General features: G+C 50.1%; 1 protein-coding gene across 3 annotated transcripts in view; it reads right to left on the bottom strand.

Moving 5' to 3' along the window:
• The window catches only part of LOC124550908, a 78,717-nt gene that overhangs the window by 24,136 nt on the left and 31,975 nt on the right, over positions 1-22,606 (bottom strand). For all 3 annotated transcript variants that reach the window (XM_047125697.1, XM_047125698.1, XM_047125699.1), the window contains one exon: positions 1,049-1,338. In XM_047125697.1, the coding sequence (XP_046981653.1) occupies positions 1,049-1,338 (290 nt within the window). The remainder of the gene's footprint in view (positions 1-1,048; positions 1,339-22,606) is intronic.

Below are 22,606 nucleotides of genomic sequence, written 5' to 3'. Positions count from 1 at the left end.
TCTCCTCCAGTACAGAGCAACATACATCATTGGTACCGACATGAGCCACCACCTGCAGTTGGCTGCACCCTGCACTCTTCATGGCATCCGGAAGCAGCCTTTCCACACTTGGAATGACTGGTAGTGTGACGCCATTGTCCTTAAATAAATTTGAGGAAACTTTTGTAGCACCACCAACACTACCTTGTCTGCTTTCTTTGCTCGTGTTTTCACTGATATCTGCAACATCAACATTTTGAACTTTACATTCTGCTGGCAAACTTGTCAAAGGTTGTTTATTATCTGCCATTTTGGCAGTGCACACACACACCCACACACATACCTGCAACCCCCCCCCCCCCCCACACACACAGTGATATGAAATAGTTTGATATTAACAAATTTTATTCAGTTGCCAAGTAGCTCTCAATGTGGACTCAATACATGAACAACCATGATGATTCAATAGCATAGCAGAATTCCTCGGCCGTCAACCGCACTCTGCTAAACATGTAGAATGAAGGGTATCCAAGTTATAGCACGAAAAAACAGAAATGTTAATAACATTAATTTTGGACCCCATTATATATTTTTAATTTTTTTCTTTTTACAGAATATTTCAATTTATAGTATTGAAAATACAATTATCTGTTGTGAACTTTAATCTCTTATTTTTCAAAAACTGGAGAGTATCTAGCAAAAAGATGAAACATGTATTTTCAATACATAAAGTCCCCGCAAAACAATAAAAACGAATGACCCAGATGTCAGACGCTCCTCTTGTAAGGTAAGTCTTACGATCAGTATTGCCTCACTTTTTTCTAAATTTCTCCAAAGACCAAAGTGATCTGCTCTGCAGATGAGTTCCACCAGTTCATCCATTCTTCTGTAGATAATGTGTCGGTATTTTGCAAACATGACATACCATACTGACCGAGTGTACCAACAATATATGTAAAGTTGTTTTCTGCAAATTCTACAATTTTGCATACTCCCAACTTGCTAGAGGAAGCCCGAAAGGGCAACTTACATTACTACTAGGTAAAATATCAAGTTCCACAAAACTTACCTTGCGCATCTTTTCAGGTGTCGTGAAAAGCTCCTTCGGGTCTGAGAGCATGAGTCTCTTGCGGGGTGTCGACCGCAGGACAATGTTGGACTTGACGGGGCTGGGTGTGCGCGCACCCATCGGGATGCCCTCCCGCTTGTGCGCGTCGAGGTCGGGGCTCCAGTTGACGGGACCCCGGCGCCGTCCCCGCTGCTGGATCACCAGCTCGTCTGGTGATGGAGCGGGGCTCATGTAGGATGATGGCAGCTGCACGTTGACGTTCAGGGCCCATGTGTTGGGTGTCAGTGTTCCTGAGCCGCAACAGGTCAGTGGATTAGAAGTATGTGACGGTACTTGCAAACATGTCGCCTTCTGCATGCAAGTACTGCTTTGATAGCCAGGCATTATTGCACTCTATGATACTGCTGGAACTACATGACACACAATAAATGTTAAATGTATTTAAACTGTCTCAATTGCAAATCACAATAAATCATTACTAACTTTGATAATTTTATGATCAAACTAAATATTTGAGCACTGAACAAGATACTGAAACATTTATTTTTATTTACAAATTTTAAGGTGGTGATTAAGTGACAATCATTTGTTATTAGTTGCAAATGAGGCAAATATTTTTAATCAAATTTAGAGTTGCACCATTCTTATGGCTTCCTTTTTCTGGAGCAGTTGAAAAAACTTCCAACATCCACATGACATACGTACATAATCTGTGTATGAAGTATTTAGGATAATTTTTTTCCTGATGCGGTCACAGCACACACACACACACACACACACACACACACACACACACACACACACACACACACACACACCCCACCACCAATGCTTGACAGTTGGGGGTGGTCCCTCCAACACACACCAAACACGAGTTGCCCGTGATCTTTTGCTCAGACGAGTCCGTGGTTTTAGGGTAACTGTGCAAAGTGTCTCGGTGCAAGTGCAAAATTCAGCAAGTGATTTAACAGCAGTACACTATCAAATTTTGTGCTGGGCTGGGGAAACTGGGTATGGAGACATTGGCCACGAGTGACCAAGAGTTTAAGCATGAAAGCCTGTCACAAACTGCAGAAGATGGTCTAGAGTGTGGAGAACGAGCCCTGTGCAAGACAGCTGTTAACATCAAGAACCGATGGCAATGTGCATTCAGACCGTCGATTATGTGGGCACATCGCTGCTGATGCAATTGGCATCGAGAAGATAATAGTGCACACTGTTATCACTGAAGATTTGGCAAAATGAATGGTCTGCGCAAAACTCTTCCCAAAGGTCTTGACAGATGACCAAAAGTAGAGACAACTGTTTGCTTGCAACTATCTTCTGAAATGTGTCTAAGAAGACTGTCTTTTTGGACAACATTAGTGTGGGAGAAAAACTGGGGTATTTGAATACGACCCAAAAACAATGCATCACCACGTTCAAAAATATTCGAATGAGCAAATCCAGAGTGAAAGCTACACCAACCGTTTTCTCAGACTCCTCGAGGGAGGTCGACTACGAATTTGTTCCAAAGATGCAGACAGTGAACGGTGCTTTTTACCTAGAAGTGTGAAGAAGACTGAGGAGAAGGGTCAACTGGGCGAGGCCTGCCGACCCCAGAAATAGTAAATTGCATCACAATACACCCAGCTACACCTGCTCAAAGATCACCGACTACCTCACCAACTGCTCTCTGACAATTCCCCAACCCCCTTAGAGTCCTGAATTGGCACCAGAAAACTACTTCCCAGTCCAAAAAGTGAAATCCTCCCTCTAAGGACACCACTACTGTACACTAAGTGCCATCAGCTCACATACATCTGAATAGAATCCACCTACTGGGGATCCTTCAATCTGTGAAAAAGCTGATAGCAAAAAGCATGCCTATGCCCGGGAGCTGTAGTTTGAAGAATTTTTAGGGATTATAGCAGTATCTCAAATATATTTTTTCAAAACTTTTCCAAATACTTCTTATAGAAACCCTGTGAGTAATAGCAATCATTTAACCAAAGTCTGTCATCTGGCACATATCATGCCAAAATCTTCTACATCCGCATTCATACCCTGCTAGTCACTGAAGAGCGCTCTAGAGGGAACTTCCCACTGTACCATATACTCAACTTTTTGTCCACTGAATATACACGTGGAAGGCAGGAAGAATGACTGCTTAAACATCTGTGCTGCCGTAGTCAATCTAACCTCCACTTCACTGCCTCTACAGAAGCAGTACACAGGGGTTTGTACTGTATTCCTGGATTATTCACCTAATACTGGGTCCTGAAATTTTTTACATAGGCTTTCACAGGATGGTTCAGAGTCATCAGGCATCTGCCAGTTTATGATTTTCAGCGTTTTTATGGTGCTTTTCTGTGGGGAAAAAACTGACAGATTGTTCTACCTTTTGTGTATGTTCAGTATCTCCATTAGCCCCGCAGCTTTTTCTCACGAGCTATCCCAAGACGAACATAAATTCTATACAATGAGTCCAGTTTCCACTTTTGGGAGAAACCTAGTATCAGCTGCTCTAACAAAGGAGAACACATTTTTTTACTTGTTACTTGCCATGATGAGAAGCAATTCATTAAAATAACACAAGTTGGTGCAAGTGTTTATGGGACATTAAAAATGCCACTATGAAAAGTTTTTTGTGAGACCACCTACTGATCACACACTTTTCCTCGGCCCCTATGGCGTGCTTAGCAATTGTTAATATTACTTACAAAAATAAGCAAAGAGGCTATACCTGGTCCTTATAGCAACTCACAGTCAACTTTGTCACTTTTGTGATGCATTAAGCTATTACATGTTCATTCCTTCTATAAAAACGTTCATTCCTTCTATAAGCTATGGGCTTTTTTGTTTTGGTTTTAGGGCGCAAAACTGCTATGGTCATTAGCGCCCGGTCTGTGACTTAGGAAACAGTAAAAAACCGAAAATGGAAACCAGCAGCAATGGGAACGAAACTCAAAAAATTGGAGAAACTAAAAGCCGAAGGAAGGCTTAAAAATCCACTACAGAAAGGGGTTGGTTGTCCCCAAAAAAAGCTTCAAATGACTGACGTTATTTCACTGTCACTAATAAACACGAGAACGCGATCGGCCGAGCGCGTATCATCTGCTAAAATCGACGATATATCAGGCGACAGCTGTAGACGGGCGCGTAACGGAGTAAAATAGGGGCACTCAATTAAAAGGTGGCTTACCGTCCACAGCTGAGAGCAGTGGGGACAGAGTGGGGGAGGATCGCTGCTTAAAAGATGTTGATGGCTAAAAAGACAGTGCCCTATCTGGAGTCTAGTTAAAATTACCTCCTCCCGACGACGTGTTCGGGAGGAAGAGGTCCAAGCACAAGGAAGAGCTTTCACGTTTCGCAATTTATTATGGGGAAGTGTCAACCAATGTGCGTGCCATAAAAGAACGACATGACTACATAAAACGCTCCGTAGATCGGCGAAGGGAATCAATTGAATAGCTGGCCGAAGAAGAGAGACTGCAGCCTTGGCAGCAATATCGGCCGCCTCATTTCCACAGATACCAACGTGTCCCGGGAGTCAGAGGAACGCCACCAAGACGCCCCCAGGTGGAGCAAGCGCAGACAGTCCTGAATCCGGTGGACCAGAGGGTGGACAGGGTAAAGAGCTTGGAGACTGAGGAGAGAGCTGAGAGAGTCTGAGCAGACAACATACTGTATCCGCTGATGGCGACGGATGTATTGGACAGCCTGGAGAACAGCGTAAAGCTCCGCAGTATAAACCGAACACTGGTCGGGAAGTCGAAATTGATTTGGGGTGTCGCCAACAATATAGGCACTCCATACACCTAATTATGTTTTCGTGCCATCAGTGTAAATAAATGTGGCTTCCTTCATTTGTGCACATAGAGCAGCAAATGCCCGACGATAAACAAGTGAAGGGGTACCATCCTTAGGAAATTGACATAGGTCACGGAGCAGGCAGATCCGGGGACGGAGCCAAGGCGGTGCTGTACCCCAAGTTGTCAAGAAGGTTGTAGGAAAGCGGAAGGAAAGAGAATGGAGCAGTTGACGGAAGCGGACTCCCGGTGGTAGTAGGGAGGCGGGGCGGCCTGCATACCCTACATCAAAGGAGGCGTCGAAAAAAAAGTCACGCGCAGGATTAGCAGGCATGGAAGACAGATGGCTAGCATAACGACTCAGAACTGCTCGCCGATTGGACAACGGAGGTTCAGCAGTCTCAGCATAAAGGCTTTCCACAGGGCTGGTGTGAAAAGCTCCAGACACTAAAAGTAATCCACGGTGGTGGATAGTCGAGACGCCGAAGAATAGATGGCCGAGCAGAGGAGTAGACTATGCTTCCATAGTCCAATTTCGAGCGCACTAAGGCGCAATAGAGGCAGAGAAGGACCACTCGGTCCACTCCCCAGGAGGTACCATTCAGGACACGGAGGGTGTTGAGGGATCGCAGACAGCGAGCCGAAAGATAGGAAACGTGGGAGGACCAGCACAGTTTTCTGTCAAACATAAGACCCAAGAATTTAGCGACATCCGAAAACGGAAGGTTGACAGGTCCTAGATGTAAGGAGGGTGGAAGAAACTCTGTACAACACCAAAAATTAACACAAATGTTCTTACTGGGAGAAAAACAGAAGCCGGTTTCGATGCTCCAAGAGTGGAAGCGATCGAGACATCCTTGAAGACGTCGTTCAAGAAGGCTGGTCCGTTGAGAGCTGTAGTAGATCGCAAAATCGTCCACAAAGAGGGAGCCCGAGACATCAGGAAGGAGACAATCCATAATTGGATTTATGGCAATGGCAAACAGTACAACACTCAGCACGGAGCCCTGGGGTACCCCGTCTTCTTGGGAGAAAGTACGGGAGAGAGCAGTGTTCACCCGCACTCTAAATGTGCGCCCTGCCATAAATTCGCGAAGGAAAGGGGCAGCCGACCTCGAAAGCCCCAAGAGAACAGTGTGCGGAGGATGCCTGTCCTCCAACAGGTATCATAGGCTCTCTCCAGATCAAAAAATTTTGCTACTGTTTGGCGTTTCCGGAGAAAATTGTTCATGATATAAGTGGAGAGAGCAACAAGATGGTCAACTGCAGAACGATGCTTTCTGAATCCGCATTGGGCAGGTGTTAAAAGACTGCTGGATTCCAGCCACCAAGCTAGACGGCAATCCACCATACGCTTCAAAACCTTACATACACTACTCGTGAGAGAAATGGGGCGATAGCTAGAGGGGAGATGTTTGTCCTTTCCAGGTTTCGGAACAGGAACGACGATAGCTTCCCGCCATCGTCTGGGAAAAGTACTGTCGGTCCAAATTCGATTATAAAGGCGAAGGAGGTAACGCACACTATGGGTTGATAAATGCAGCAACATTTGGATGTGGATACCATCTGGTCCTGGGGCGGAGGAGCGGAAAGAAGAGAGTGCATGTTGGAGTTCCCGCATGGAGAAAACAGTATTGTAGCTTTCGCGTTTTGAGTGGAGAAAGCAAGAGGTCGCACTTCCGCTGCACGTTTCTTCGGGAGAAACGCTGGTGGGTAATTTCAAGAGCTCGAAATCTCAGCAAAGTGCTGACACAATGAGTTAGAAATTGCGACGGGGTCCACTAATGTATCATGCGCGACAGTGAGCCCAGAGACCGGGGAGAAACTAGGCACGCCTGAGAACCGTCGAAGTCGACTCCAAACTTCCGATGAGGGAGTGAAGGCATTAAATGAGCTAATAAAGAATTTCCAGCAGACCTTCTTGCTATCGCGGATGACGCGACGGCATCGCACATGGAACTGCTTATAGCGGATACAGTTGGCCAAAGTAGGATGGTGGTGGAAAACGCGAAGAGCACGTCGCTGCTCACGTATGGCGTCATGGCACGCCTCGTTCCACCAAGGAACTGGGGGGCGCCGGGGCAATTCGGAGGTGTGTGGTATTGAATGCTCCGCAGCTGTAAGAATAACGTCGGTAATATGTGTGACCTCATCGTAGACGCTGGGAAAGTGATGGTCATTGAAAGTCGCTAGAGACGAAAAAAGTGTCCAATCGGCTTGGACAAACTTCCAGCGTCGCGGGCGCATGTAGGGCAGTTGAGGCTGCAGTCTAAGGACACATGGAAAGTGGTCACTCGAGTGTGTATCATCAAAGGCGAACCATTCGAAGCGCCGAGCTAGCGGAACAGTACCGACCGCAAGGTCCAAATGAGATAAATTTGTCGTGGAGGCAGACAAAAATGTAGGGACTCCAGTGTTGAGGCAAACTAGATCTGCTTGGTGGAAGACGTCTAGCAATAGTGAGCCACGTGGACAAGGATGTGGAGATCCCCAAAGCGGGTGGTGGGCATTGAAGTCCCCAACCAGCAAATATGGGGGTGGAAGCTGACCAAGAAGATGAAGGAGATCAGCTCGTGCCATTGGTGTGGACGATGGAATGTATACAGTACAAAGAGAGAACGTGTATCCGGAAAGGGAAAGACGGACGGCGACAGCTTGGAAGGAAGTGTTTAAATGGATTGGGTGATAATGGAGAGTATCATGGAGAAGAATCATGAGTCCTCCATGTGCTGGAGTGCCTTCAACAGAGGGGAGATCATATCGGACGGACTGAAAACGAGGAAGAACAAAGCGGTCATGGGGATGCAGCTTTGTTTCCTGAAGACAGAAGATGACCAGCGAGTAGGATCGTAAGAGGATCGACAATTCATCCCGATTGCCTCGAATACCGCGGATATTCCAGTGGATAATGGACATAGGGTGAACAGAAAATGGAGGAATGTGACCAAGGTCGCTGTCAACTCAACGACTGCTCTGAGCTTGCGACCGACAGCATGGAATGGCATTCAGCCGAAGGCAGAAGATCCTCATCCATACGTTGGTCAGGAGCAGCTCCTGCCACCAGCGATCAGCCGGTTGAGCGGCCGCCAGCAGTGCGCCTCGGCGACACAGAAGACGGCCGAGGGCGATTTCCCCCAGGTGGTGCTGTAGATGGGACACGCCTTGGCGGAGAAGGAGAGGAACTGGGTTTCTTTGTAGCCTTCTTGGAAGTATGATGTTTAGAGGAAGGAGGAACCGATGGTTGGGAAGTTGCCGTACGTAAAAACTGTTCACGAGTATGCTCTTTTTTCGAAGTCTTGGTGTCCGACTTTTGGGCTCGAGATTTAGCAGAACTCGACGAAGGGTGAGCCAGAGAGTGGGCAGGCGAAAGTGGTGAGGTTGAACGGGCGATCGTTGCGCTGGCCGATCTGACGACCGTGGCACTAAAGGTGAGGTCGCAAGTCTGCGAGGCTGCCTCCTGTTGGCCGAGGAGAAGCAAGGACAGTGCTGTATTTTCCTTTCTGAGGCACGGTGGGCTGTCGACTGGCGAATAATTTTCGAGCAGCAAAGGTCGACCCCTTTTCCTTTACTCTAATTTCCTGGATGAGCTTTTCGTCCTTAAAAACGGGACAATCTCGAGAGGAAGCAGCGTGGTCACCCATACAGTTGATGCAGCGAGGGGATGGAGGTGGACAAGCACCCTCATGGGCATCCTTGCCACACGTAACACATTTGGCCGGATTGGAACAGGACTGGCTGGTGTGATTGAACCGCTGACACCGATAGCAACGCGTAGGGTTTGGGACATAAGGGCGAACGGAAATTATCTCATAGCCTGCTTTGATTTTCGATGGGAGTTGAACTTTGTCAAATGTCAAGAAGACAGTGCGGGTGGGAATGATGTTCGTGTCAACCCTTTTCATAACCCTATGAACAGCCGTTACGACCTGGTCAGACAGGTAGTGCTGAATTTCTTCGTCAGACAATCCATCGAGGGAGCGTGTATAAACGACTCCACGTGAGGAATTTAAAGTACGGTGCGCTTCAACCCGGACAAGGAAGGTGTGGAGCAGTGAAGTACGCAGCAATTTTTGTGCCTGGAGGGCACTGACTGTTTCTAACAACAAGGTGCCATTCCGTAATCTGGAACAAGACTTTACAGGACCTGCAATTGAGTAGACACCTTTCTGAATAATGAAAGGGTTGACTGTGGAGAAGTCGTGACCTTCGTCAGACCGAGAAACAAAAGGAACTGTAGCAACGATGGAAGAACTGTGTGTGGCTGAGACTCAGTGAACTTACGCTTGTGAGCAGACATAGTGGAAGGTGAGGAAACCATTGCGGAAGAATCCGCCATGATTACCGGCGTCTCCGATGGCTCGCTCCTCCCTTGTGGGGGCCCTCTCTGAGGGCACTCCCGCCTTAGGTGATTGTTCACACCTCAGGTCACACCTCCCGACAAACGGACGGAGGGACCGATCGGCACTTTCGGAAGGTATCAGCTCGGGTAATCACCCCTCCCTGGGCCTGGCCGTTACCATATGTCGTACGTGTCCTACCTGTCTACCCGGGGCGGAAATTACGCGTTACCATGTCACCAGCTATGCACAAAAATGCGTGGGTCGGCCTTCAGACACGCACAGGGAGGAAGAAAGAGAAAGGGAAAAACAAAGAAAGGGAAAGGAAAGAAGAGGGGTCTCAAACGCTGCAGCGGAGAAAAGGGTAAAGGGAAGAGGTAAGGAAAAGAGAAGGACAAAGGAAGGATGAAGACATACAAGCAGAGAAGGCGAAGAATGCGTTACATTTACGAGCGTCCGTCTCCGGACGTAGGCACAAACCATACTCCCAGAGGGAGAGAAAGGGAAGGAAAGAGCCAGAGGTGAGGGGAGGGGGGGGGGGGGGTGAAGATGGGGGATAGGGAAGGATGCGGAAAAGGAAGGTATGCAGCCCGGAAAGGAAGGAGGGCCACATTAGCTCGGGGTCCCGTGCTCGCTACGCACATATCCACAAAAGAGTTGTGGACCCCTGGGGGTAAGCTGTAGGCTGGCTGCTCTGGGAGCAGGAGACAGGGTTTGTCTCAGCAGCCAATGTGCTACGAGCCAAAAGCAAACTTCTGCTCCTAGCATTTCCACTCAAGGGTCAAGTAAGTGTTTGATCACTAGTATGGCACTTTATTTAAGCACACAACAGGCAATATAGTTAGTGCCAATTTCATCAAAAATTGCACCTATTTCGTAGTATGATAATTTGCCTGGATGCCACGAAAGGATTTTTCAAACTCAGATTTAATGGTCTATCATGGTAATCACCCTCTCAATAGTAAACTAACATTCACACACTTCAGATGCCAGTTTAACAGAAATTTCCACTAACATTCTAATGTTATTCAGACGAAGCAGTTTTTGCACCATCAGCTTCTGTCAAAAGTGCAAACAGAGGGAAGTAATATGTGCTCACCAGTTCAGTCCAATAGGTACAGCTATACGACAATTCACTTTAGGGGTCACACGACTCAAATCTCTGTTAGGTGCCTTGAATGTGGACCTTGACATTTTACTGTCATTTCTACAATGCGTTTAGTATATCAGAATCTTACGTGTCGCATACATGAACCCATATTAAATCTACAGCTATACTCCACAAACTACTGAAGTGCATGGCAGAGGGTGCTTGCCATAATTATTTTAACCTTATCTTCAGTCCCTATGTGAACGACACTTAGCGGGATTGTAGTATATTCCTGGAGTCATCATTTAAAGTCAATCCTTGAAAATTCATTAGTAGACTTTCTCAGTATAGTTTACGTCTATCTGCAAGGGTCTACCAGTTCAGTTTCTCCAGTACTTCTGAAACTCTCCCACAGATCAAACAAACCGGAGACCATTTGTGCTGCCCTTATCTGTATACGTTCAATATCTCCCCCCCCCCCTTTTTTTGTGGTTTTAGGGCGCACAACTTCAACGGTTATTAGCGCCCAGACTACGATAGGAATGCACTGCGAGTCACAAGTTTAAAACAGCAACGAAACGGAAAACACGATAAAAGACAGACTGACAGGCATAAGATTAAAAAAACAGCATAATCAAATGTCCTTCGAGAGGGTTGTTAAGTTGATAAAATGAAGAATGCGAGCAGCTGCTCGTGGGTCATCCGCTAAAATGGCATTGAGAGCACATGGCAGGCCAAGATCAAGACGCAGTGTGTTAAAATCCGGACAAGACGTTAAAATGTGGCGGACCGTCAGCAATTGCCCACATGGGCAGAACGGCGCCGGCGGAGCCGTCAGCAGATGGCGATGGCTGAACCGGCAGTGTCCAATTCGTAACCGGGCCAAAACTACCTCCTCCCGCCAAGAAGGGCGTGAGGAGGACGTCCAAGCCGCGGGAAGAGGTTTCAAGGCCCGAAGCCTTGTTGTCTCTAAGTGCAGCCCAATCGGCATGCCACAGCGATAAAATGCGCCGACAAATGACCCTGCTACAATCTGACGAAGGGACACAACAAGAAGCTGTCCGAGGCTGGAGGACCACAGCCTTGGCCGCGGCATCTGCAGCTTCGTTCCCAGGGATACCGACATGGCCAGGAACCCACATAAAGCTAACCGGAGAACCGACGTCCACCAGCTGCTGAAGAGAGCGTTGGATCCGGTTGGTTGGTTGGTTGGTTGGTTGTTTGAGGTTAAAGGGACCAAACAGCAAGGTCATCAGTCCCTTGTTTCAAATAGACTCCATTCTGCTAACGGGACATCTCAGTATAGTCAGAAAAATAAAACAGAAAAAGGGGAAACGTAAAAGGGCAGTCACGTTGTCATTAGTAAAAACAAATGAAGGAAGTTGGCAAGAGAACGGACCCAACACTATGCTGAAGCAGCATAGGCAAGACCACCTGTGTCTTAAAAGGTACAACTGCTATAATGCAGAAAGTACGGATGGGAATAGAAAAACTAACCAAGCCTTAAAAAGAAGGGGTAAAAACAGAGTAAAAGGGAAAGAAAAGAGGATTCCGGTCAGGGAGGTGAATCGGGAATCTCTGAACACTGCCTACAGTGGGAGACACCCAAACACTCACCGCCCCGCCCCAACACCAGAGGGAGATTAAAAACTTTAAAACTGAGAATAAAAACCACTCTCCCGGAGGAAACCTAGAACCAGAGAGACCATCCGGGAATCGTCAGCCAACATCAAAGGTAAAGTGTGGGGGAGTCTGTACGTAGCACGCAGAGCCAAAAGAAGGGGGCATTCAACCAAAATGTGGGCCACTGACTGGAAGGCTCCACAACCACATAGCGGGGGTGGCTCATCACGCAAAAGGAAACCATGGGTCAGCCTGGTATGGCCAATGCGGAGACGACACAGTGTGGTCGAGTCCTTGCGGGAGAGGCTAAAGGAAGAACGCCATGGGCCTGGATTCACCTTAATGGCACGAAGTTTATTAGACAGTGGAGTAGCCTCCCAAGAATTGGCCCATGACTGTGCAAAGTGGGATTTGATGTGAAGCCGTAAATCCGCTGCAGGAGGGGTTACAGAAAACGGGGGGTAAGTAACTGCTCCCCCAGCCAAACGATCAGCGAGCTCATTACCCGGGATACCCACATGGCCCGGGACCCATAGGAAATTAATGGAACAAGCAGCACGGTGAAGATCAGCGAGATGGTCATGGATGGCAGAGACCAAGGGATGGCGCGAAAAACACCGGTCAATAGCAACAAGGCCACTCAACGAGTCCGTACATAACAAAACGCGGTTGTGTTGGGATTGTTTAATAAAGGTAAGGGCCCGGGAAATTGCCATCAATTCCGCAGTAAACACCCCACATGAGGGTGGCAGTAGATGATTTTCCGTTCCAACAAAGGACGTGAAGGCATACCCAACATGATCAGCAGATTTAGAGCCATCAGTGTAAAAAACAACAGCATCCCGAAACTCCCATAAAATTTGGCGGAAAAAGGAACGGAACACCACCGGGGGGATGGAATCTTTCGGACCGCGGCGGAGATCCATCCGAATTCGAGGCCGAGGAACTAACCAAGGAGGGGTGGAGGGGAGGGAGCGAGGAAGACAGGACAAAGAAGGAAGCCGAAAATCACGGGTAAGAGACGCAAGGCGCAGCCCAACCGGTAAACCCGCCCGAGGGCGGGAGTCAGGCGGGCGACGTCCATGGTCTGGGAATAGGATAGAATAGGAAGGATGAGCGGGAGAAGAACGGATAGTAAGGGCATAAGACACCAGAAGCTGGGACCGCCGAACAGAAAGGGGGGGGATCCCAGCTTCAACCAAGAGACTATCAACAGGGCTCGTAGGGAATGCACCGGTGGCCAAACGGATACCACGATGGTGGACTGGATCCAGCACGTGCAGCGTGGAAGGAGCAGCTGAACCATAAACTTGACAACCATAGTCCAAACGTGACAGAACTAGAGCACGATAAAGACGGAGGAGGAGGGAACGGTCCGCACCCCAAGAGGAGTGGGCAAGGAAGCGAAGGACATTGAGTTTTCGGAAACATCCTACCTTCAGGAGTCTGATATGGGGCAGCCAAGTGAGCTTGTTGTCGAAAAGAAGACCTAGGAAACGAAACTGTGGAACCACAGGCAATCTTTGTGCAGCGAGATAGAGCTCTGGATCAGGGTGGACCGTAGTACGGCGACAGAAGTGGACCACCCGCGATTTTAAAGGAGAGAATTGAAACCCGTGTGAGAGGGTCCATGCAGAGGCACGCCGTATAGCCACCTGGAGCTGCCGTTCTGCAGATGGCATCGAGGAGGAACTAACCCAAATGCAGAAATCATCCACATACAGGGCAGGGGCGACCAAGGGACCGACAGAGGCCACAAGTCCATCGATAGCAATGAGGAAAAGAAGGACACTCAAGACAGAACCCTGTGGGATGCCCGTCTCCTGGATCCGTGGAGAACTAAAAGCAGTACCAACTCGAACTCTGAATGACCGATGGATCAGGAACTGGCGGATAAAAATCGGGAGTGGGCCCCGAAGACCCCACTGATGAAGGGTTAGTAAGATGTGATGGCGCCAGGCCGTGTCATAGGCCTTGCGAAGGTCAAAAAACACTGCAACCAAATGGCGGCGCTGGGAAAAAGCCTGCCGAACTGCGGATTCCAAGCGAAGCAAATGATCGATTGGAGATCGTCCCTCTCGAAAGCCACACTGGTAAGGGGACAATAGATCCCGAGATTCGAGGACCCAAGTGAGCCGACGGGCTACCAGCCGTTCAAGTAACTTACAACCAACATTGGTCAAACTAATTGGCCGATAGCTGTCAACAGATAGGGGGTTCTGACCAGGCTTAAGGACAGGAACCACAATGCTATCCCTCCACTGAGAAGGGAAGTCACCCTGGAGCCAGATACGGTTAAACACCCGAAGAAGATGGTGCCGTTGTGGAGCACTGAGATGTTGAAGCAGCTGGTTATGAATGGAATCTGGGCCAGGGGCCGTATCATGAGAAGAAGATAGAGCAGAAAGAAATTCCCATTCAGTGAAAGGTTCGTTGTAAGATTCTGACTCACAAGTGGTGAAACATAAGGTGACAGCTTCAGCCTGCTGTTTTTGATGAAGGAAAGCAGCTGGATAGGAGGCCGACGCTGATGCCACTGCAAAATGGGTCGCAAGATGTTCTGCGAGAACTAATGGGTCCGTACAAATGCCATCTGGGAGGTGAAGTCCTGGGAGGGTGGACTGCCGATGGCAACCTTGGAGAGAGCGAAGTGTAGCCCATACCCGTGACAGAGGGACAGTGGAACCAAGGGAAGAAACGAATCGTTCCCAACATATCCGTTTGCTCTGTTTAATTAAATAACGGGCTTTAGCGCGAAGGCGCTTAAAGGTAGAAAGGCTGGCTACAGATGGGTGCCTCTTAAAGTGTTGCAAAGCTCGACGGCGATCACGGATGGCAATGGCAATGGCCGTACTCCACCACGGGACTTGCCGACGACGAAATTGTCCAGATGAGCGCGGGACAGCAAGGTTAGCAGCGCGAACAATCGCGGCAGACACGTCACGTAGGACGTCATCAATACAACCCAACAAAGAGGGAGAAAACTCGACCTGTGCAGTATATAGAGGCCAATCGGCGCGGTGGAAAGACCAACGAGGTAACCTGTCCATCGGGGAGCGGGAAGGGAGCGTGATAATCAACGGGAAATGGTCACTATCACAAAGGTCGTCGTGTGGCGACCAGTGTAATGAAGGGAGGAGAGAGGGAGAAGAAAGAGAAAGATCAATGGCAGAAAAGGTACCATGACCAGCACTGAAATGAGTAGGGGAGCCATCATTAAGAAGGCATAGGTCGTGGTCTGCAATAAATTGGTCTATAAGAAGACCTCGTCTAGATGGAAAGGCACTGCCCCACAAAGGATGATGAGCATTAAAATCCCCAAGGAGGAGGAAGGGAGGAGGAAGTTGCTGAAGAAGGGTGGTTAAGGCAGCAGGTGTAAGAGTCCTGTCAGGAGGGAGATAAAGATTGCATACTGTGACTGCAGAGTCTAAGTGGACCCTAACAGCAACCGCTTCCAATGTAGTGTGGAGAGGAATCCACGTGCTAGCAATGTCTGTACGGACCAACGTACAAACGCCACCAGAAGCTCGCAAGGGTCCGACCCGATTTCGACAGAAAACACGGAACCCACGGAGGGTCGGTGAGTGAGCATCAGTAAAATGAGATTCCTGGAGAACCACACAAGCTGCTGAGTAGGACGAAAGAAGGGATTTCAATTCCGGAAGGTGACGATAGTAGCCATTACAATTCCACTGGAGAACCACAGAACGATGGTTTAAATGAGGGCTGAACACGCTAAATCCAGTCATACCGCCGGGTCCCCACCCGTCACCGACAAGGAGGGGGCGACATCCATAAACGACAGGTCAGAATCCGGTTGTGAAGCCGGGGAAGGGACCTCTGGTGACACCAGAGGCTCTTTGTCCCGGGACTTATGTTTCTTCTTCTTTTCAGGCTGAGATCGAGGAGGGCTGTGTGGCATAATGGAGCCAGCTGCAGCAAGATCAGGAACAGAAAGAGAACGGGCGACCAGGGGGCCGATAGACCGCGGCTCTCGCGGTCGCCGCGCTGCAGCAGACCTTTGACCTGGAAGGTGCCGGGAAGGGGCATCCCGGGAGAGGCGCCCTTGACCGGCAGACGCCGAAGGAGTGGGACACTTCTCCGGCTGGGGAGGGGGAGCAGCGCCCAGAGGAGAAGGTGTGGGAGCCACAGGGGAGGGGGGAAGGAGAGGGGTCCGGGATGGGGGTAAGGAAGGGGGAGGAAGGGATGAAGATGTAACCAAGGCGTAACTAGATGTCATGGACACAGGGTGCAATCGTGCGTATTTCTTACGGGCCTCTGTGTAGCTTAAACGATCAAGAGACTTATACTCCTGTATCTTTTTTTCTTTCTTATAGACTGGGCAATCTGCTGAACGTGGAGAATGACTACCATGACAATTTACACATACAGGAGGGGGAACACAGGGACTCCCCTCATGGAGTGGACGTCCACAGTCACCACAGAGAGGGTCCTGGGTACAGCGAGAAGACATGTGGCCAAAACGCAAGCACTTAAAACACCGCATAGGAGGTGGGATGTACGGCTTCACATCACAGCGATAGACCATAATCTTAACTTTCTCAGGAAGGGTATCCCCTTCAAAGGCCAGGATAAAGGCACCAGTATCAATACGATTATCTTTAGGACCCTTCTGAACACGCCGAACAAAGTGAACACCCCGCCGTCCGAGATTGTCCCGAAGTTCCTCATCAGTTTGAAGGATGAGGTCTCTGTGAAAAATCACACCTTGTACCATATTTAGAGACTGGTGAGGGGTAATGGACACGGGAATTGTGCCAAGATGGGTACAGGCACGAAGGGCCGCAGATTGGGCAGCCGAAGCAGTTTTTATCAGTAACGAACCCGACCGCATCTTGCTCAGGGAGTCCACTTCGCCGAACTTGTCTTCAATGTGTTCCACAAAGAATAAAGGTTTGACACTGGTGAAAGTATCTCCATCAGTCCTGGTGCAAACTAGATAACGGGGGAAAGGTTTTGCCCCTAGACGACGCGCCTGACCCTCCTCCCAGGGGGTAGCCACGGAAGGGAAGGCCGAAGGGGCAAGAGAAGCAGCACTTGAGGAATCAGTACCACGCAGAGAGACGGCCGCAGAAGAGCGGCCAGAGTTTTGGACCCGTATGCGTTTCATCTGCATAGCGTCCGCCCTGATACCACCCACTCCGATCAGGGGCTCTCCTCACGGGCGCCACCCAGCCACAGCAAGGGCCGTCTGGCACGGCGGCCATTGCCGGGAGTTCCGATGCTCCAGGATGACGAGCAACCACTCCAAGGCATGCATGAGGAGGTCACAGCTCAGGTATCAGAAGTGTGATCCCTGTGTGTTCAGGGGGCTCAACCAAAAGGGTACATAGCAACCCCACCACACGGGCTGGCTACCGTGCTGGCTATGCACCCTAGCATCAGACAACGACGTAAAAGAAAAGGTGGAATGTACTATGAGGGCACACGTCGGAGACACTAGGTAAGGTGCTCTTCCCCAAATGGCTCACACTACGGAAGAGAAATTTTGGAATGGAGGTCAAACCCCAGAGGGGGACCAAGGAACGCCAAAAGGAGGAGATGATTACGCAAAAAAAGCCGGAGTGTAAAACCAACAGAACCAGGAGGATAGCGGGGGCCAACATAAGCAAGGACACCAATAGAGAGAGAGGAGAGGGCGAGGGGAAAGGGGTATGGAGGGGAAAGGAGGGGAAGGGAAAGGAAAGGAAATGCAGCCCGGGAGAGAAAGAAGGCTGCAATGGCTCGGGGCCCCGTGCTCGCCACGCACGTATCCACGAAAGAGTTGTGGACCCCCTGGGGGGCGTTGGATCCGGTGCACGAAAAGCTCAACCGGGTATGGATCACCGAGGCTCTGGATGGCGCTCAGGGAATCGGAGCAGATGACATAAGCAGAATGTCAGTGGCGGCAGATGTAAAGAACAGCCTGGTAGAGGGCAAAGAGCTCAGCTGTGAAGACTTAACAATGCCCATGGAGCCGGTATTTGAAACTTTGTGCCCTGACAATAAAAGTACACCCGACCCCGTCATTGGTCTTAGAGCCATATGTATAAATGAAGGTCATACTAATGAACTTCGAACGAAGTTCGACAAAACGGGAGTGGTAGACTGAACCGGGGGTAACCTCCTTTGGGAGCGAGCTGAGGTCGAGGTGAACGCGAACCTGAGCCTGGAGCCAAGGTGGCGTGTGGCTCTCGCCCACACTAAAGGTTGCAGGGAGTGAAAAATTAAGGTGTTGAAGGAGGCGACGAAAGCAAACTCCAGGGGGTAGCAGGGCAGAGACATACAACCCGTATTGACGGTCGAGAGAGTCGTCAAAAAAGGAACGATAAGACGGGTGGTCGGGCATTGACAGTAGCCGACAGGCATACCGACATAGCAGTGTATCGCGCCGGTAGGTGAGTGGCAATTCACCAGCGTCAGCATGAAGACTCTCGACGGGACTAGTATAAAACGCTCCGATCGCAAGTCGTAAACCCCGAGGCGGCGCAAGATGGATGGCCGTGCAGAGGAGTATACGAAGCTCCCATAATCCAGCTTGGAGCGGACGATCGACCGATATAGACGAAATAGGACGGTTCGATCCGCTCCCCACGACATACCATTGAGAACACGGAGGACATTTAGAGAACGGGTACAACGGGCAGCCAAATACGATACATGTGGAGACCTAAAAATTTTGTTGTCTCCACGAATGGGAGAGCAACGGGACCGAGTCGTAAGGACGGTGGGAGAAACTCTTTGTAGCACCAGAAGTTTATACAGACCGTCTTCTCGGCAAACAAACGGAAGCCATTGGCGACACTCCAGGAGTAAAGACGGTCAAGAGAATGCTGAAGACAGCGCTCCAGGAAACATGTACGCTGCGCGCTGCAATATATAGTAAAATCGTCCACGAAAAGGGAGCCTGATACATCAGCTGGGAGGCAATCTATTATAGGATTGATCACTATGGCGAAGAGAGCGACGCACAAAACTGAGCCCTGTGGCACCCCATTCTCCTGGCGAAAGGTGTCTGACAGGACAGAACCCACACGTACCCTGAACTGTCGATCCATTAAAAAGGAACAAATAAAAAGCGGGAGGCGACCGCGAAGGCCCCATGTATGCATGGTGCGGAGAATGCCCGCCCTCCAACAGGTGTCGTAAGCCTTCTCCAAATCCAAGAACACAGCCGCGTTCGGGCGCTTCCGCAAGAAGTTATTCATAATGAAGGTCGACAAGGCAACCAGATGGTCAACAGCAGAGCGGCGCCTACGAAATCCACATTGTACATTGGTAAGTAGGCGTCGAGACTGGAGCAGCCAAACCAAACGAGAGTGAACCATTCGCTCCATCACTTTACAGACACAGCTGGTAAGCGAGATGGGTCGATAACTGGAAGGCAAATGCTTGTCCTTCCCCGGCTTAGGGATCGGGACAACAATAGACTCGCGCCAGCATGCGGGAACATGTCCCTCAATCCAGATGCGATTGTAAGTACGAAGAAGAAAACCTTTACCCGCAGGAGAAAGGTTCTTCAGCATCTGAATATGAATAGAATCAGGCCCTGGAGCAGAGGACCGTGACCGGCCAAGTGCGTTTTCGAGTTCCCGCATGGTGAATGGGGCATTATAACTTTCACGATTCGAGGAGCGGAAGTTAGGTGGCCTAGCCTCCTCTGCCTGTTTGCGGGGGAGGAAGGCAGGGTGGTAATGAGCGGAGCTTAAAACCTCTGCGAAAAAGCGGCCAAAGGCATTGGAGACATCCTCAGGGGCCACAAGGACGTCATTCGCGACCGTCAAGCCAGAAACTGGTGCGTGGACCTTAGTGCAGATAGCCGGCGTAGGCTACCCCAGACAACAGAAGGAGGAGTAAAACTGTTGAAGGTGCTTGTGAAAGCAGCCCAGCTGGCTTTCTTGCTTTCTTTAATAATACGACGACACTGTGCACGTAATCGTTTATAATTGATACAATTCGCCACTGTAGGGTGGCGTTTAAAGGTGCGTAAAGCACGTCGACGAGCACGTAAAGCGTCTCTACACGCTGCGGTCCACCAGGGGACCGGTACGCGACGTGGAGAAGAAGTAGGGTGAGGCATGGAATATTCAGCAGCAGTGAGAATGACCTCCGTGAGGTGTGCGACCTGACGATCGCAGCTTGTGAAGGTTTGATCCTGAAAGGTCGCCCTGGAAGAGAAGAGCCCCCAGTCTGCTTTGGAGATGTTACAACTAGTTGAGCACAGAGAGGGGGTATGATGCAGGAGATGGATGACACACGGGAAGTGGTCGCTCGAGTATGTATCAGAAAGTGCATACCACTCAAACCGGCGTGCAAGTTGGGGAGTACATATAGAGAGGTCTAAATGGGAATAGGTGTGAGATGTGTCCGAAAGAAAAGTAGGGGCGCCAGTATTGAGGCAGACAAGATTGAGCTGGTTGAAAAGGTCTGCTAACAGGGAGCCCCTCGGGCAGGATGCTGGAGAGCCCCAAAGGGGATGGTGGGCATTGAAGTCTCCAGTTAACAAAAATGGTGCAGGTAGCTGAGCAATAAGTTGAATCATGTCTGCCCTGGTAACAGCAGACGACGATGGAGTGTAAACGGTACAAACGAAAAATGTAAAAGTGGGGAGAGTAATTCGGATGGCAACTGCCTGCAGGCCGGAGTGCAACGTGATGGGATCATAGTAAATATCATCCCGGACCAGCAACATAACCCCTCCATGAGCCGGGATACCTACCACAGGGGGTAGGCCAAAACGCACACAGGTGTAGTGTGCCAAGGCAATTTGATCGCATGGGCGTAGCTTCATTTCCTGGAGGGCTATGACGAGCGGACGGTGCAAGCGGAGCAGCAACTTCAAGTCCTCTCGGTTGGAGCGAATGCTGCGAATATTCCAGTGAATAAGTGCCATCGTAAGAAGAAAAGGAAGATGAAAGAAGGGGTCACCTCGAAGGCCGCTGAGGGCCTGGCTTCGAGCGAGCACAGCCGCCGCTATCAGTAGGCGGACAGTCATCGTCCATTAGTTCTATAGGTTCATCGGCCATCTTGGTAAGATGGCCGGGAGGGGGAGCTTCCTCCGCTGGTGAACGGCCAGATGTTCGGCTACCAGCGGTGTGGCCAGGCGAAACGGATGACGGCCTGCGGCGATAACCGCTGGGTGGCGCAGGAGAAGAAATGCGCCGTGGCGGAGAAGGAGAACTGTGCTTCTTATGAGCCTTCTTGGAAGGTCGTTTAGTGGAAGTACTGGTCGACAGCTGGGAGTTCGAGATACGCAGGAAGTCTGCACGGGACGGTTCCTTCTTGAAGGCCCGTGCATCTGACTTCTGGGTCTTCGTCTTGGCAGAAGCTGATGAAGGTGCTTGTGTCGTAGAGGTGGCATGAGGAAGAGGAGACGTCGACCGTGCGATCTTAGCACTGGCCGAACGGACGACCGTGGTGCTGAAGGTCAGATCGCATGTCTGGGTTGCCACCTCCCTGGTAGTCCGAGGAGAGGCGAGGACAGTACTGTATTTCCCCACTGGGAGCAGCGTGGGCTTCCTACTAGCCAATAGCCTGCGAGCAGCCGAGGTGGACACTTTCTCTTTGACCCGAATTTCTTGGATACAGCGTTCTTCCTTATAGACGGGACAGTCGCGGGAGGATGCTGCATGGTCACCCTGACAGTTCACACAACGAGGAGACGGAGGTGGACAGTCACCCTCATGGGCATCCCTGCCACAAGTGACACATTTAGCCGCATTGGAACAAGACTGTCGAGTGGGATTGAAACGCTGCCACTGGTAGTAGCGCGCAGGTGTCGGGACATAGGGGCGAACAGAAATAACCTCGTAGCCCGCTTTGATGCGCGATGGCAGCTTAACACTATCGAAGTGTCAAGAAAAGTGTCCGGGTCGGTACAAGGTCATTGTTGACCTTTTTCATGACCCTATGGACAGCCGTCATGCCCTGCTCAGCGAGGAAAGACTGAATCTCCTCATCAGTCAATCCGTCGAGGGATCTAGTATAGACCACACCACGAGACGAATTCAAAGTTCGGTGAGCCTCCACCCGGACAGGGAACGTGTACAGGAGTGTGGCTCGAAGCAGTTTCTGTGCCTGAAAGGCGCTCTCAGTTTCTAGTAACAAGGTACCATTACGCAACCTCGTACAAGACTTAACAGTACCGGCTATAGCATCTACGCCCTTCTGGATAACGAAAGGGTTGACAGAGGAAAAATCCTTTCCGTCCTCAGATCGAGAAATGACTAGGAATTGTGGGGTAGGCGGTAGTACTTTTGTCACTGGGGGCTGGTCATGTTTCCGTTTGTGGGCAGAAGTCGAGAGAGAAGAAGAGAAATCCATTGCGGAGGAATCCCCCATGATTGCCAGCGTCTCCGATGGCGCGCTCCTTCCTTATGGGGACCCTCCCGCCTTAGGTGAATGTTTGCACCTCAGGTCACACCTCCCGAGAAACAGACGGAGGGACCAATCGGCATGGTCAGAAGGTATCAGCTCAGGCAATCACCCCTCCCTGGGCCTGGCCTTTACCAGGGGGTATGTGCGTGCCTTACTTGTCTACCCAGGGCGGGGAATTACGCGTTACCCCGTCACCGGCTACGAGTGCGAACGCGTGGGTCGGCCTTCAGGCGCGCACAGGGAAGAAGGAAAAAGAGGAAAGGAAGAGAGAGAGGACAGACTGACTCAAACGCCGAAGCGGAGAACAGAGAAGGCGAGGGAAAGAAGGCGAGGGAAAGAA

Source organism: Schistocerca americana, chromosome 9 (genome assembly GCF_021461395.2).
Source record: "Schistocerca americana isolate TAMUIC-IGC-003095 chromosome 9, iqSchAmer2.1, whole genome shotgun sequence".
NCBI lineage: Eukaryota > Metazoa > Arthropoda > Insecta > Orthoptera > Acrididae > Schistocerca > Schistocerca americana.
The sequence above is the reverse complement of the archived record's forward strand: the minus strand, read 5'-3'. Positions and strand labels throughout refer to the sequence as shown.